This window comes from Pezoporus wallicus, unplaced genomic scaffold (assembly GCF_028554395.1).
Source record: "Pezoporus wallicus isolate ANWC-B61680 ecotype Strahan unplaced genomic scaffold, APGP_CSIRO_Pwel_v1 scaffold_3294, whole genome shotgun sequence".
Taxonomy (NCBI): Eukaryota; Metazoa; Chordata; class Aves; order Psittaciformes; family Psittacidae; genus Pezoporus; species Pezoporus wallicus.
Window position 1 is genome coordinate 14,957,930 of NW_026635478.1, and position 16,978 is coordinate 14,974,907.

Sequence of the window (16,978 nt, forward strand, 5' to 3'; positions counted from 1 at the left end):
CGACATCAGTCAAGGTTGCGGGGAGGCTACAACTTTTTGAAGTTACTGATAAGCAAGCATTTAGCTGGAACACCAAACTATCACTTGAACCATATGGAAAATGCCCCTCTGTTCTAGCTGGGCCTGAGCAATCTGGACAAGGTGATAGAACATCTCTTGATATTAGCCAGAGTGTTAGCTTAGTCACTGCTACTAGTGAGGATGCAGAACTACCTATGAACATGTAACACCCAAGATCTTTTGCTTCTATATACTGTTTATACCCACTGTTTATGCACCTTCTCATTCATACACTTTCAAAATATCCATCAGGTCTCATTCATCATAAAGATGCACCATAGCCAGTCTCAGTTACTGAAATGTGTAACTCTTGGACATTTATTTGAATAAAATTAAATTTATTGGTTAGAATATAGAGATGTGTGTATTTGCATGCTTACGAGGGTGAAACGACCAAAAAAAAGAAGGATTGGAGAGAAAGAAAAAGAAACATGCTCTTCTGCTCACTGTACATATGAGTCTCACAACACTGGTAAGTATCCACGGTCTGAATAGGGTAAAGTTGATTTGAAACTTAAAAGAAATTATTTGAATATTTTAAAAGATATTTGAAAAAATAATCAAAATATTATGCAGATTTTTTGTTGAATTTTCTAAAATTTTCTTCTCAAAAACATAGGACCTTACAGAACTCAGAAAACAAATCTAACCCAAGCCACTTAATTTAAAAGATTTAATTCTGAGAATGCATTTCAGTTCAAACATGAAATACTTTTATAAAACCCCCAAAATTCTCATCAAAGATGCTAAAATGCAAAGTTCTGCTCACCATTTCCAGGATTCACAGCCAGATCATAGGTATCTGCTAATATAATGCCTCCCTTGGCCATCACCTGTGTGACAGAGAAACCTTTCTGTAATTTTGCTACTGGTGTTAAAGGGAAGAAAAATGGACATGCACTAGGTTAACTGTAGAGTGTGAATATGAATAGTGCTGCTAACTGTGAACAAAATCAAGAAAATACTAAGCAAGTGCCAGACTGGAATTTACTGTGTCTTTGGAGGCAAAAATATTCACCCCTAGGAGGACCAGTGTTTCCTCATTGGTCAGAGCTGGCTTTACAATTACTTTCCACATAGGATATCTATTCCATATTTTAATTTCAAGATGTAGGATCCACACCTATGAAAATATAAGTTCCCTCACTATTTTGTTGCATGCCTTATAAATATATTCTTAAAACCAGCTTTCCCAGGCTATAGGGATAAACAGGAATCTTGTGCTTCAATTTCTTGTTAGCAGTCTTGAAAATAAGCATATGAACATCTCTAACACATGTTCTGTTCTCTTTTTTTTCTGTAATGTCAGTCTAAGCACTGTCCCCGATGTTCTGTACAATCCATCAGAACAGGAGGGTCTGTTCCACTGATTTCTTCTAGCTCTTCAAGGCTGCTCTCATCTCTTCTGCTAGAGTCATTAAAGGGGATAACCAGAAAAACAAACTTAGGAGGAAAAGAAATTCTATTTGAATATTCACCTGGTTCTTCCTGTTCTCCCAAGTGAATTGACAGATCATTGGTCACAGATGAATTAATGTCTCTTTTCTGCCCCTCAAAATGAACCAATTCACAGTTCTCAGTGACAGCACATTATAGCCTGTTCCAATTACCGTAGTATTCCAAACTTTCCATCATTGTCTGACATACAACCTACGCTCTAAGCTCATTGGGCTTTTCTGTTACGGTAGTTAGAGCTGTTGCTTTAGTTTCAGTAGTCAGATGTCTACCAAGGGACAAAACTGGGTATGAGACAGTCGACCTCCTCCTCATCTTTTACTTTGTTGTAGGCTGCTGGTTTCTGGGCTGTGACCATATATGGACCAGAATTTGGAGTTGGGAAAAATGGGAATGAAGTATTATGAAATAAGCCTTGGATGGCTGTGCCCAAGACTGTGCTCTCTCCACCAACATTATGTCTCTCTTATGTTCTTAATAAAACATGTACACCCTAACCATGTCTGTACATTGAAGACAACACGAGAAACATTACGGAAAAGTGCTTAAACCCCCCTGCCACAGGTCACACTTTCTATCATCAGTGGCTAAGGACCGACGACCATATAGCAGTGCTGATAGCTGTATCTGTCGTTATGCTCTCTGTAGCCATAGGTCAAAGTAAGAACAAATAATTCTTACCAAATAGTAAATGGTAATTTTCTTCTGCTCTCCTATGGCCTCTGGTGTGAAGATGTAATGCACTTGGATCTCCGTGGGGGAGCCACAACCTAATGTCTCAGGCTTTGGCTCAATTTTGAGGAAACTCTTGCTGGGGGAGTAAAACCGACTTATTCTACGCATGGCATGCTCATATAAAGGTGTGATCCAGTCGCTGTCATAGCAGTTCAGCTCAGGTTTATGATCAGCCTGATAAAGAAGAATAAACGTTTATGTCTGACAAAAACCATGTAACAAGTCACATGAAAATCCACAGGAAAACTATGGGTATGTTTTATATTTCCCATTCTAAGACAAAGGTAGAGAACATGCACAGGAGACAGAGAGAAGAGAGGTGACATGCAAAGAAACTTGCTATATTTTCCGATTAGCAGAAAGAGAGAAAGTATTTCCCCAGCTGATCAGAAAGGCATAGTCTTACCCCAGTCCCCCTGCCCCGTCTCTGCCACTCACTCGGATTTCCAGGGAGGCTTGCGTGAAGGTGGTAGTGTCTATGGAAAACCAGGATTGTCCCTGCTCATCTGTAGTGTAATTCCCTTTGTACCTGTCTCCATCCACAGAAATCATGATGGTTTCATTGGCAATTGGAGCATCAGTGCCATCTACCAGCTTCACCTAACAGCAAAACCAAACTTCAGGTTTTAGACTAAAAACACCAAACAATTCCCAAGTCCTAAAGCCTCTGCCTCTTCCTTCTTTTCTTGCTTGCCAGGCAGGATATTTCTTTGCAGAGAAGAACAGAAGACATGAATGTGGAAATGTCTGAGGTGAGCGCTGCGTTGCCAGAGGCAGCAACTGAGAAAATTCTCAGTAAAACAATCTTATTGGTCCAAGGAATTTATGTGTCTGGGCTCTAAGTTCCTCAGTAGTTTTTAATTCCCCTGGCCAAGCTCATTTGGGACCTCCACCACATATCATCTTCCTCTTGGTTCAGGAACTTTGAATTCAGGCTTGTGCCTTGCCCCAGTCCTTCACTAAAGCTACATTGGAGGTAGACCGATACCCTACACTCTTTCTCCTGTTGTTCCCATCTGGTTACTTGGACTTCCTTGGTTGAGCTCAGCCCTGACTCATCACCTCACACTGTCTGGTGGTCACTGGACTGTTGGTGGAACTTGTTACTCACACCTCTTCAACTCTGTTTAGCCTGCTTGGGAGCTGTGGGACTGTGCCATTGTGGATGAGGTCACTGCGTCTACCTGTGTTGTGGTCACCCTTTGCACCTGGATTACGTTCCCTTGTGGAATAGCCCATGTTTGCCCCTCTCTGATGTTATTCTCATGTGTTAGAACAATGGCCCTTCTAGTCTTTACTAGGCTTACTGCCAGGAGGCTCAAGGCCATGTGTCTGTTAAGAGTGCCCAAATTCTCAGCAATTCCTCTGCAAAGTGGACCATGTCATCTGCACACACTGCTATTCCATCTGAGGTGATTGTGCATTTGTGAGTTTGCTTTGCCACTCATTGTCCAGGGTTGTGTAAGTTCCCTACCCTCCCAAAGATTGGGATCCCTGGTCTATACTGAGAGTCCAGAAGGTCAAAGCTGATTTTGCTCATGATGGGTGTGATTCCACAGGAGCCTGTTCCAGTCATCTCTATTCCTGAGACAGAGCACAGTAAAGAGGGGTTATTATGAATAGCAGCATTTATAGGCAGGTCACTCCACCTTCCTTATCTTTGCCAGGCCCTCCCCTTTTATGGTCTGCCATCACTTTGCCATCCCTATGTGATACATACCTGTCCCATCTTCTGTGATCTTGCCTTGTACCTCAATGCTCATCTCATATCCCCGGCGTTGGAGTTGAAATATCTTGGTTCTTACTACACCAGAAATACACCCACGAGCATCTGCCTAAACAGGGGATTGGAGAGAAAATTGGAATTCTTTGGACAGATCTGGTGCCTTGTGGGACAGGAACAGATACTCCAAAGTTCACATGCTTAACTTTTGTTCAGGAAATCCCAGCCTTAGGTTCTAGGGTTGTCTCCAAGATCAGAAATTGTTTACAGCCTGTTTCGTAGTGTTTCATCCACACATTTTCTGTATTCTCTGAAGTACTTGACACTCAGTTCTACAAGGAATGCACTGGTTTCCTTGTTAACCCCCTCCTACTTTAGTTCTTTGTGTTTCTCCTTTCTCCTGTCTTTAACCCATCTACAATACCACCTTCTTGCTTTCTCCTCATCCTCTTTGCTCGTGCTCCCTGCCAGTCCCTCCCACAGTTGCAGTATTCTCTCACAGATTCTTTTTTCAGTTTGGGGATCCATATCAGGGACCTCACAGGTGCTAAGTGGAGATTTGTCTTTAGCTTCAATGGGGTTAGGGTTTCAGCTGTGGGGTTTTCTTCATCGGTTTTTTTTCCAGTTTAATGACTCAACTCTTAAGAATGCCCTCCTCTAAGAACATCTACTTTTCCCCAGACAGAATACTACCTCTGATGTCCTGCTCTTTCCCACCAGTTACAGATTTGGCCTCCTTTAGACAACAATGTCTGTTATCCAAAAGAAAGACCCCTTCATTTTAATACTGGGACTCACCTGCCTAGTGAATTCTTCACACACAGCTTCTGCTTCTTTTCCATAACAATTTGAAGCAGAACGGGAGAATTTCCGGCACACTTGGACATTGACCAAGCCAGGAACAGGTTTTCCATAAGTGTAACTGTAATGACAAAGTGTTAATCAGTCAGAGTCACACTCAGACACATCTCCCAAAAGACCTTTGTGGATGACTTCCTAGTATTTCCTTTTGAAGGCTGACTAATGTGATATTTGAATGATTCTAGTGACTACATTTCCATAATTTCCATGTTGAGATTCTTCCATTATCTATTAGAACCTGCTCCAGGTGGGAGCTCTCTGCAGCAATGCAGGAAAACATTGTAGAATATTACTTCAGCCAGGAGCATCCCTGTATCACAAACTGCTGAGGGCTCACTGAAGAAGTAGAAAACCAACCAGGGGCTCTGGAGGAACAATTTATGAGTTAAAAATGAGAACACTGGGTTTGTACCACCTGTTTAAATGATGTCTGATCTGACATCTCGGAGTATTTGAGGGTTCAGGGTTGGTAGACAATCTCTAACTGAAGAAATGCAAAGACAGAAAAAGACAGCAAACTGATATGAGAGAGCTGCAGATTTGTTTGGCATCATCTTTCCAGAAACCCAGAGAAGACCTTTCACTTTGATTGTTCAGGCCAAGTATCAGGCTCAGGATTAATACAGTGGAACAAAGCTGCATGGGATGTCTGGGAAAAGCATGAAAACCCTTCCCCAGCTGTCCTTCAGACCTCAGCATAAAGGAGGAGTGAAGGATAAGTGATGAAGACTGTGACTCTTGTGACTCACAGACCACAGACGGACACTGGAAGCTCCTTGTCCTTAAGAGTGATCATCTTGGGCAGCTTCACCAAGACCTCGTACTTAGGCAGCACTAGATGGGAGAAAGTCTGATATGAGAATAGTGAAGGAGAGCCACACAAGCAACCCAAACACAGAGCCAGGATCATCTTAACATGAACCATCACCTTCCTGGGGTCTTCAGCACAGCCCTGCTACCCCTTCACTAGGTTTTCTTAGCCTTCACCACTGTTTGCGTTTAAAGGGAATTAAAGAGTGTTGTAGTCCTTACCTTCTCTTATTTGCAGCACATGCTCATGTGATCTCAGACAGCTGTGTAGATCTCTTACATATGCCCATTCAGGACACAATGGTCCTGTGTATTGTGTCCATAATTTGCAGCACATTCACCGCCTTTGTAGTTTACCACATGGAAACAGCTTGAACCATTTTTTCACTTGGTTGGTTGTTACTGTTCTGGAGATCCCAACAGTAACTGTTACTGTTAGGCTCAGTAATATGTAGCATGTGAAGCTGTCCTCCGCATCCACACCGTTCTTGTGAATCTAGACACAGACTCTCAGGTTTTTATTTTCAAAGGGTTAAGTCAGAAATAAAGCCTAATATAAAGGGTGGCAAGGAAAAGACATATTTTGCTCCTGAGTATTAAATTACATTCCTTCTCCTACACTGCATCCTGCAAACCTAATCCCCCAACTACTCAAGTCTAGGACCGGACTGAGGCATTCAATGGCCTGCTTCCAGATGGTGAATCTGATAGATTTTTTTTACAGTGCAAGGAAATAAGAGCAGAGGGGGTACACAACCAGGTCCAGGAACTGGAAAACAACCCTGGGTTATGCAGTTTAGCCATACATTTGCCTTTAGGATGGGAGGCAAGGCACCATGTTTCAACCCCAGGGCACATTTCCTTGAAAGGCTGTAACGGAACTAGCAACAGGGGAGATTCATGGGAATAAGACTGAAGAACAAACTAAAGAACAATTAGGTTAGTTTAAAGCTAAGAAAGTGACATACATCTTTGATTCTGGGGGATGTTCAGAATGATCTTTGTGAGAGGAGGCACAGCCCATCTGTCAGCATGGCAGGCTGAAGCCTATAATAAGCAGGTTTGTGTTCAAGTTATTCACCATGTTCATATTAGCCACCAAGCCTGATGTAAAGCCAAATAAGACAGCCCCATGGATTTCAGTGACAATCTTCTTTGGTTTGAACCCTGTGTATTCCAGAAACAGCAGGTTCTGAGCAATGCACTGGGTCATTAGGGCTCCATGTACAGCTGGGGGGGAGACTGGGACAGCAGAGCACAGGCTAAGCAGTCTCCTCCAACACAGAGCCTAGCCTGAATACACTTCTACAAATACCTGAGAAGTTTTATTATAGAAATTGGGGTTAGAATGCTCCCTGGGGCAGCACATTTCTCCTTACTCAGCCTCTACTACCAGTCTGTTTGCATCCTCTTGTAACATCTGTGGAGTGCTCTTCTTCAAACTGAAGTTTTCTACCAAACATGTTTTCCAAGCTTTTGCAGAAACAAGGGAGAAGAGGAAAAAGACAGAGGACTGCAAGTGGAGAAACAGAACTGATGTAGATGATGAGAGGGGCAAAACAGGGTCACCAAAATACTGTCATTTCTTACTCTGTATCTAGTGGTGCTTGCAACAAGCTGCTGGACTGAAAAATTACTAAAACAGAGTCAACTGAAATTGGTGGTATAAGCCCTGCACAGGAAGCCTATTGGACCCTGTACTCCCAAGAGCACTAGGAGCAAATACAACCTCAGGCAGGTTGCAGAGATGCCATAAAAAGAGCAACCACCTCTGATACTCAGAACCGCCAGGGCCAGCCCCTCTGAACACCATTGCCTGTGTATTCAGTCCTTCCCTTCTCCATGCCATTACCAGCAAATCCCAAATTGAGAGGTTACAGTATAAGGCATTGCTGTCAGTCCTGCTTGCAGCCCATATCTCATCTCCTTACCATATTCCTCTACCCTGAAGGAGTGCTCCACATGGGCCGAGAAGCTCTTCTGCACAACTATTTTGTAGGAGCCTTGGATGGGGTCCGAGGTAAGGGGGAAGGAGAGCTGTGTAAGGCCAGTCTCTAGCTCCACCTCTTGCCACTGGTAGACACGGTTCCTCTGGGGATCCTGCAGGTTAGGATAACTCAAGGTCACAAGACAGTACAGGAGGCTCCCAGGGACAGCAGTGGAATGCCCAGTGTACATATATATCCTGGTTGGGAAATGCCTAGCTGTAATTATTCCATAATCTGTGAGGATCTGTGAGTGCTTACCTGTCAGTTCTGCATAACTGGCATGGAAGAAAGCTTTTTAACCCTGGAGGTTCTGGGTTGTCTACCCCTCAGCTATACCTGCATGCTTATGAAGGATGAAGCCAGGAAGCTGGGAAGGGCTGGCAAGGCAAGGTAAAAAGATGAGAGATGCACAGCATAGGGAATAAATGGAGCATAGGGAGAAAAGAGGGAAGTTTCAGTCTCCTTCACTTGCTATACAGCCTGCTCTTTTTTTTTTTTTTTTCCCATGCCTGGAACAGAGACTGGCTGAGAACCAGTGCATAATCTGCTGAATGAGACACCTGATCTATTCATGGGACTGAGAAATATGGAGGAGTCCAAAGCTTGGGATGGAGTGGGGACAGGAACAGAGGAAAGTATCCCACATATGGGCTCTACCTTCTTGTTTCTCCCTGCTCCTAATGCTGGAGCTGAAGTCTTATCACTACTACAGCTGAATACTGCTCACCACGAACCATGATGAGCTCTGCTAATTTGGCTATGCTCCAAATTCATCAGCTCAGCTCCAAATTTCTTGTAGAAGTTACTGGACCAGCACAGTGGTGCTGCAAAGTTTGATGCACCTTTTCCTGGCTCCTTAGCAGGAATTGTTAATGTTTACAGTCTTTCATTCTCTGCCTGCTCTTTGCATTCTATCTTGGCTGTCACCAAGATTCTATTTACTCTAGATAGATATGTGACTCAAGGTATGGGACTGTGTGCATTTACTGCACTGAGATTTTATTTTAGGGCTTAGAGGAAAAGGGTTGTGAATGACATCCCCTCATTGGAGGTCACTTGTCAGGGGGTAGAAGAGGCATTCTTCTTCCTAAGAAGTAACCCAGGAGGTGCACAGTCAGTAAAATGCATCCCACTCTGCTGACCTGACAAAATTCTCTTTATCATCACATTTCAACCCTGCTGAAAAGGGGTTGAAATGTGATGATACTTACATGCTTACTGTGAGGGACAGCACTGACTTCCTTGGAAGAGGAATTCAAGAAAATATTTACAGCTGGGCTTGTGAACTTGTTGCCATTTCTGTGACGTATTTGTAGGGAAGGCCTGAAAGTTTGTTTGGTTTTCCTCAGAAAGGTTTTTGTGATTTTCTTTTTTAATGACAGAAACAATGGGTCAAGGTAATAGCTCAGAAATAATAGACTCACACTGACTTCTACCTTTGTGGCTGACTACAATCAATTACTGACATTAAGGGTATGGACTGATGAACTTTCCTTTCCTTAGCACTGCTGACTTTAAGCTCTCACCTTTCTTCACTCCTGCCGCCCTTTCCTTTGGGCAGTCCAAATTTCTTGCAAGAATGTGGTAAACTGCACTGGCAGATCTGATCTGGCTGAAGGAAAAATACCCTAGAGAAATATGGTGCGTGTACTGCCAGATGAGTTTCCCACTCTACAAGACTGCCTTGCAGACATCTGTAAAAGCCAAAGGGCAGTGTTGGACTGAGAAGGAGCACTAAGGGAGAGATGATGGTGAGGATGGAGGAAAAGTCCTTCATGAACCAGCTTAAGCAGCATGGACAAACACCATGCATTACAGGCTGGAGCTGAAAACACAAGGTGGCCTTCCTAATGATTTAAAATTGTAGCCTTTTGCGGTACTGAGACAAAAAAAGGATTATGAAATTATTCAGCTTCTTAAGCAAAGGCATGTGGGATTTCTGGAGGAGTGCATATTTATTTCTTCTTGCTCCTTTCATAAAATCCCTCTACTCAGTCAAGTATCACCTCACTGAAAGGGAACGGACCTGTCTGGCAACCACATGAGAGAGCCTCAGCAGAAGGTAGTTCTGATGCTCTCCTCCGCCTTGTATCCCACACCACATTGCTCTCTTCTTTCTCAAAATAGTCACAGACCATTGGTGGCCCATCAGATCTGCAGCTCTGTTGTGGAAGTTTGCTAAGAGGAAGAGTGACAGCACTCTGATAGGAGGAGCATAGGATAGAAAGGAGGAGCATAGGATAGAAAAGAGGAGCATAGCCTGTGTGTGTCCCACAGAAACATCCTCCCTGTTAACTTTTATCTGTCACTGAAGTTCAACAGTTAAAAACTCCCAAACAAACCAGACAAAAACGTGATGCTTGGGAAGACAGGGAACCTCCACTTACAGAATTTTGTTCCCTTATTTTTGCTCATTTGTTTAACACAGTTCTGTGTTAAACAGCCACAGCTGGCAGACACAAAATCTTAGTTCTCTTTGGGAAGAGGAGTAAGCCATTCTGGTACAACCTGTATGCAAGTGTAATTCTGTCCACAGCATAGCTTGCACTGATTAACTCTTTTGTTCCTACAGCACATTCCCCAGTCAAAGAACCATTGGTGGAACTTACTTTGATACCCGACTACTCAGCCTGCTGTTGCACAACGAAAAAGGTCATGTGCCCATGTCTTTTCCTTTGCACCTCAGCCTGAAAATGCTACTGCTGGAGACTACTACCTCTGTGCCTGTGTATTCTGCTGGAATAATAGACATGTAGTTACTCACTCACCTGAACATAGACAAATGGAAACTGTGGGGAAAGAACAAAATAAAATCAGTGTTAGAAACATTAGTCATACATGGATGGAAGACATTTCCAGATTCAGACCTAGGGGCAGTAGAACAACCTTCCAAAATGTCCATTGTGTCCTTCCTTTTCCGTATTTGTTCTCTTTCATTAGTTCGTGATGGTTAAGGGAATCTCTTCTTTAATATTTAAGAGCCCCAACTTTTTGTCTCACCACAGTATGAACATGAGATGAAGTTAGAATTTTCAAAGAACTTGTCTGCATGAGGAACTGATTACCACATATGCTAAAAGGTGGATTTACACCCCTGACCACTTCTTTTGAACCAGTTTTTGTCATACTGCTTTCTTTGCCTCTAAGGATGTGGGTGCATCCACTGGCAGAAATTACTGCACATTTGTCACTTTCAATGGAAACTTGTCCCACCTATTTATTTTCGTAAGGAGATCCCTGCCTACATGCTTAGCCATATACATTCCTTTGCAAATCTGGTTTTGAAAACCTATATTCCTTTGAAAAATGGCATATGTTTCTCAGTCAAGAGACAGGTGGAGTGCATCCAGGATATGATACGGAATGGGTCAAGGATGGTGTGATCAAGAAAGGATCATATGCTTTAGAGGCTGTCTTCATTGGTTCTGGATGATGATAGCGATAGTGTTAATTGGGAATTAAACATCCTGGCTAACAGTGAGGAATTATGGCTCTACCTTCTCATTCAGCGGGTGGAAATCTTTGTCCAGAGAGACGATCCGAAATAGAACTAAGGGTGCAACAGAAAAGAAGGAAATTCTACTGTTAGATTTGTAGTGATTACCAGGAAATCTCACTTTTTCAATGATTTATAGCTCAGATTCATTCCATAGATCAACAGGGGCTGAACCGAGATGTCCAAGTAATAGAAGCAATTACTTCAGGCTCCTTCTCTTACAGATGGTGAGAGGCAGATAAATTTAGAAGGATAATCGCATCTTGGCTGACCTGAATTGTCATTTGTGAGGGCCTGTCCTGATTTGCTGATTCAGGTGCAGCCAAGGGAGACTATGCTTTTAAGTCATCCCAGATTTGTGCCTCTAGTAGTGTAGAATAAATCAGAGACTGTTCCTAGATCTGGCTGAGATGCTGTGCCTGGAGGGTGGAGGATCATAGAATCATCGAATCATAGAATAGTTAGGGTTAGAAAGGACCTTAAGATCATCTAGCTCCAACCCCTCTGTCATAGGCAGGGACGCCTCACACCAAACCATGTCACCCAAGGCTCTGTCCAGCCTTGCCTAGAACACTGCCAGGGATGGAGCATTTACCACTTCTTTGGGCAGCTTGTGCCAGTGCCTCACTACCTTCACAGTAAAGAACTTCTTCCTTATATATAGAATAGGAATGGCAAAAGTCCCACATGCCCTAGATCTAAGCTGACAGAAATAAGATTTACTGAGTGCTTTAACTCCCCCCAGGAAGTCTGAAAACTATAATAAAAGTATGGGGCCTCTAGGAAATGAAGCCTGTAAGATTTTCTGCCATCAGAGTCAGCACCAACCCAATTCCCCATACCTGTCTGTCCAGGCTTGTAGATAGGTTTGTCTGTCTGGACGAAGACCAAGCTCTCAGAATTCTTGACCAGCACCGACTTGCGGCTCTTGAACTGCAGTGTTGTGCCCTTCACTGTTACGGTGACAAACGTGACTGATGGGCTATTGGATTTTGGAAGCTAAGGAAAATGAAGAGGATAACTGCTTTACCGATTCGCTCCATTTCACTGACCCTTTGAAAGACAGTGTATTAGCTAGGTATGGAAGTTGTCTAAACAGACACCAAAGGCTCAGTGCTAGAAGCAAGAGAAAAACATGATTTTCTGATATGAACTTGGAGAGCCTGTCTCCTCTGTCTCAAGAAAATAATTTTCCTTTCAGGATTTTTTGCAACGGTAGATCTCCATTTCCTTGAGTTTTCTCCATGCTGCTTCTTCCTCTGCTTCCAGTACTAGAAACCTTTTCCCTTCCTTCATTTATATACTTTCCTTAGAGAAATATTGAATCTGATCTTGTTGCATCTTACAATTTATCAAAACGGAAATCAACCCAGATTCATTATTTAGGCAATGGGCCAGTTGGTTGTATTACTCACCAACCAGCCGCCTGCAGGAAAAAATCATGAATAAGCTCCAGAAGAAGACAAATGACCTCATGGACCTCACTATCTTTAACCATTCCCCAGCTTCTATGGTTCTTATTACCCTTCACTATTTTTCCTCTGAGGTTTACACAGATCAAACAAATATGGGGTATGTTCTGTCTGTTGAGATTCTAGGATGAAGGATCCCCAAAAAATTCTCTAAGCCCTGAATGCACAGAAATATCATGTGGGACACAGCATCTGATAATGGTGGATAAATATTCCTCATAAGACTACCATAGTTAATTTTCCAAGTCAAATTCATTTTTTTTGTTTGGCTTATATTAGAAGTTTCTGATTGCAGTATGTCTTGTTTCTCATTTCAGGACTGTTTAGATACACTATGCCACGAAAGGGATCATTCCACAAGGATGAGATACTCACAGAGAAAGGGATGCAGGTGAATACATCCTTCTCTGACACCACGTCATCAATCAAGCTCCTGTTTTCCCCTTGATACTCAAGTGTGGCACTCAGTGTCACAGACTCATTCAGGTGGGTCAGCTGAACACAGACTTTCTCAGGAGCATCCGTGTGTATCAGAAAGGGCAGTAGCACCATATACTGCCTAGGAAGAGAGGGAAACAAGAATCAAGAGGATCAGAAATGTGAAACAGTTTTAAGGAAACAGTATTAAGTGAAAAGAATTTAGCAAACCAGCATGCTTAATCTATTACCTATGAATTGCAGTGCATGTACACATAAGCATTCATTTTATTTTGGGTTTATACATATTAAACTGCCTAACTAATTAGCTTTAAAGCAGGAAAATGCTTGCAGTGGAAGGAATAATTTCTATGCTAATAGAGAGCCCTTTACAAAGCATGTTTTGTTCAGCTTCACAGCAGGGAGTAAGGATGGTGTGAAAGGTTCCAGGCTGTTCGTTATTTTTGTATATCCCACAATCTCCTATTGAGACTCAAAAGCATTAGCTAAAAGAGGCTGAAAATTCAGCAGGTTTAGGGTTGAGAAAAACCACCCACTTGTCTGGTTGCTCCTGTCTTTGCCTATCCAGGTTTCCAAATCCTTTTCACGCTGAGCAAAAATGTGTGTGCTTGCAGTCTGGGACCTTATTAAGATGAGCACACAAAGGATTTCAGAGAGCAGTGGCTTATTGTAACACAAGTGTACTTGCATCTTCAAAGAGCTTTCAACAAAGGCCCCTCACAAAAGCCCCTTAAACCAAGCTGGTATACAATAAACTGGATAATGTTACTAGTTTTTACTAATAAATCAAAGTATTAATTCTGTCTTCAATTAATTGGTTAAAAGATCAGAAACAAAGTGTTAAAAAGAGCAGAACAACATTTAACTTTTATCAAAGGTTAAAAGATCAGAAACAAAACCAGTGAAAATTTCTGGAGGCTGTGCTGGGACCCCTGTTTTTCAGTAGACTTCTAAATGATGTGGGAAATACAATTTTCTCATAATTGTCCAGGGGAACTGGACAACTTCTGTATTTGTGGAAACTGACCTACAGATTTGTGAAAAGTTTTGTCATATGGTGGGCCTGTGCAGCAAAAATGGCAAATAAACTTCACTGTGGGAATATAATCAATAGATAATATTCTATAGAGGAAGAAAAAGTGTGACCAGCAGGTCAAAGGAGGTGATCCTGTCCCTCTACTCTGCTCTCATGAGACCCCACTTGCAGCACTGTGTCCTCAACATAAAAAGGACATGGAACTGTTGGAACAATTCCAGAGGAGGCCACGAGGATGATCAGGGGACTGGAGCACCTCCTGTATGAAGACAGGCTGAGGAAGTTGGGGCTGTTCAGCCTGGAGAAGAGAAGGCTGCATGGAGACGTCATAGCAGCCTTCCAGTATCTGAAGGGGGCCTATAGGGATGCTGGGGAGGGACTCTTCATCAGGTACTGGAGCAATAGGACAAGCGGTAATGGGTTTAAACTGAAACAGGGGAGTTCAGGTTATATATAAGGAAGAAGTTCTTTACTGTTAGGGTGGTGAGGCACTGGCACAGGTTGCCCAAAGAAGTGGTAAATGCTCCATCCCTGGCAGTGTTCAAGGCCAAGTTGGACAGAGCCTTGGGCAACATGGTCTAGTGTGAGGCGTCCCCGCCCATGGCAGGGGGGTTGGGATTGAATGATCTTAAGGTCCTTTCCAACCCAAACCATTCTATGATTCTATGATTTTTTTTCTATGAAAAAATTTAGCCCAGCAGTGTATATAGTATCGTGTATACGCTGTATCAGTAAGTGGGCTATTACCACTTAGACATGAGTACTGCATATCACTCTTGCAAAATTCTCAGTTAGTAACAAATGGACTGTAGGGAAGCATTCAGAAAGGAAAAGAGGACAAACCAGAATGCACTGTTTTGCCATTGTATAATTGTAAGGTACTTCCACATCTCACATATGTCATGCGTTTAAAAAATGGATTTAGAAGAAAATATTCAGCAAAAGATGGCTGTGATAATATGAAATCTGGAATGTTTTTCATAAAAGAAGGCACTGCATAGATTAATACTTCAGCTTGGAAAAAGTCACATCAGAAAGACATAAAGTCATGATGTGCACAGAAGAAAATATGGTTTGTTAATCACCCATGACAACATGTGTAGTAAACACCACCACGTGAAAATACTAAACAGATGTCTTACAGAAGGGAGCAGAAACATTTTTGCTAATGTACAAATTTAAACTGAGAAACTTCAAGCTACCAGTTGCTGTAAAATCCAAATACACGATTCTGGTGTGGACAGTCCATGGCTCTTGAGCTCCTGAGTCCAAGAAGGGCAGTATGCCTAGGCTGTATCAGGTAATAGACAGCAGCAGACTGTTCTTCCCTTTGTGAGGATGAAAAGCATCCAGCAGTTGCCAACTGGATATAACCCAGTTGGATAATTAGAGCCTTACCTGCATGCCCAGCCAAGTTCAGGCCATCAAAAGAAGCTGTTAATTCCCACTTGCCAGTAAGGAAGGCATATGTTACCTGCCCTATAGAACCGGCTACATAAAATTTGGTATGAGGCTCTTAAGGGCAAGATCAGCTACTCCTGATATGAAGGTTATTAAGAATGTCCTGGGTAAATTAATTGCCCAGAATTGGCTAGAAAACATAGCAGCAGAGGTGTAATCTCTGCCACAGTAAAACCTGGAACTTTTGATAGGAGCTCCTTAAGTCTTCAGCAGATGGGAAACTTATTTCCACAGTACTTGCCTTGCTCCTCAGCAAAGTCCCTCAGTACCTACAACTGACCACCAATACAGACAGGATACAGAGCCAATGTAGTCCTCTGGTCTGATGGACCATTTTTATGGGCCTAGTATTCCTTTTTCCCTGTGAACACACAAGATATCCAGAGCAGAAGGTTCTCATGGAAGTTCACTCTGCAGTGTGTATTAATCACTGTATGCACAGGGCAAAACCTGTGATGTGGACTGCTCATACTTTTCCATGGAGAAAGCTAGTGCCAGATGGTGCCAGCCCTGGGGAAACATAGCTATGCCCATCCAGAGCTAAATTATTGCCTGAGATCTGGGCTTTTGGGAAGTCCTAAAGCTATTGTGGAGGCAATGGGACCCAGGCGGTACCTCTGTTTCCCTCACCACCAAGCAACAGGATAAAGTGTGGTGAGAAGCCAGATGGCAACTCTGGTCATGCTGTTGCAGAAGCAGTGAAAGGAGGGAGCTTCAGCCACCCCAGGAGTGACTTAGAGCTTGTGACTATCTGCTTTAGTGCTCCTCTTCCTCCACAGCCTTTTCACCACAGCTTCACCCCGTGCCTGCTTCCCCGAATCTGATTTCCCCTACCCTCTCTCAGTGGCACTGGCAACTTGACTGTAACGTCCCATCTGCTGAAGGGACAGTGTGACCTAGTTTGTGGGGAGTTTGGCCTCATTCCTCTTCCTGTTCACTGTTCTGCTGAAATTTTGGCCAATGCACAGACCTTCCCCCTACACCAGCTTTCCTGCCTTTGAAAACAAGGATATAAACCATGCTGTTTATAGACTTCCCTTTAGCTGTTTTGGGATGTGTTGGTGAAAAGAGATACATGAATTAAAGTTCTGTGAGAGCTTTAAATAACTTGGGTCACAAAGCCCATGTATAGACATTCCAGGACAAAAAAGCATCTGAGCTGCCAAAAGAGACTTCGGCAGCTCCCTACATACAGCCGACTGTTCTGACAACAGAGGCAGTGACTCTGTCAGAAGCAAGCATCAAGAAACAGTAGGTGACCCAGAGAAAGTGGCTGAGGCAAAAATGATGAGATTGTCTACATAGAGAAGGTAATACTCTAGTTGAAGATGGACTAATGTCTGCGTATTGACTCAGCAACCTCCTAAAACAAATGCCCAGCCAAAGAAGGCACTGAATTTCATCAGCTCCACCAATCCAAAACTATACGTGCCAATTCAAGTG

At 42.9% G+C, this 16,978-nt stretch overlaps 1 protein-coding gene across 1 annotated transcript in view; it reads right to left on the reverse strand.

Annotated features, from left to right (window-relative positions):
- LOC130609954 (alpha-2-macroglobulin-like) overlaps positions 1-16,978 on the reverse strand; it is a 41,422-nt gene that overhangs the window by 22,446 nt on the left and 1,998 nt on the right. The window contains exons 2-13 of the mRNA XM_057429452.1: positions 12,976-13,159; positions 11,971-12,127; positions 11,130-11,182; positions 10,401-10,421; positions 7,576-7,744; positions 5,584-5,668; positions 4,772-4,895; positions 3,971-4,085; positions 3,725-3,834; positions 2,689-2,850; positions 2,197-2,424; positions 830-893 (exon numbers count right to left, since the gene is read on the reverse strand). Of these exons, the coding sequence (XP_057285435.1) occupies positions 830-893; positions 2,197-2,424; positions 2,689-2,850; positions 3,725-3,834; positions 3,971-4,085; positions 4,772-4,895; positions 5,584-5,668; positions 7,576-7,744; positions 10,401-10,421; positions 11,130-11,182; positions 11,971-12,127; positions 12,976-13,159 (1,472 nt within the window). The remainder of the gene's footprint in view (positions 1-829; positions 894-2,196; positions 2,425-2,688; positions 2,851-3,724; positions 3,835-3,970; positions 4,086-4,771; positions 4,896-5,583; positions 5,669-7,575; positions 7,745-10,400; positions 10,422-11,129; positions 11,183-11,970; positions 12,128-12,975; positions 13,160-16,978) is intronic.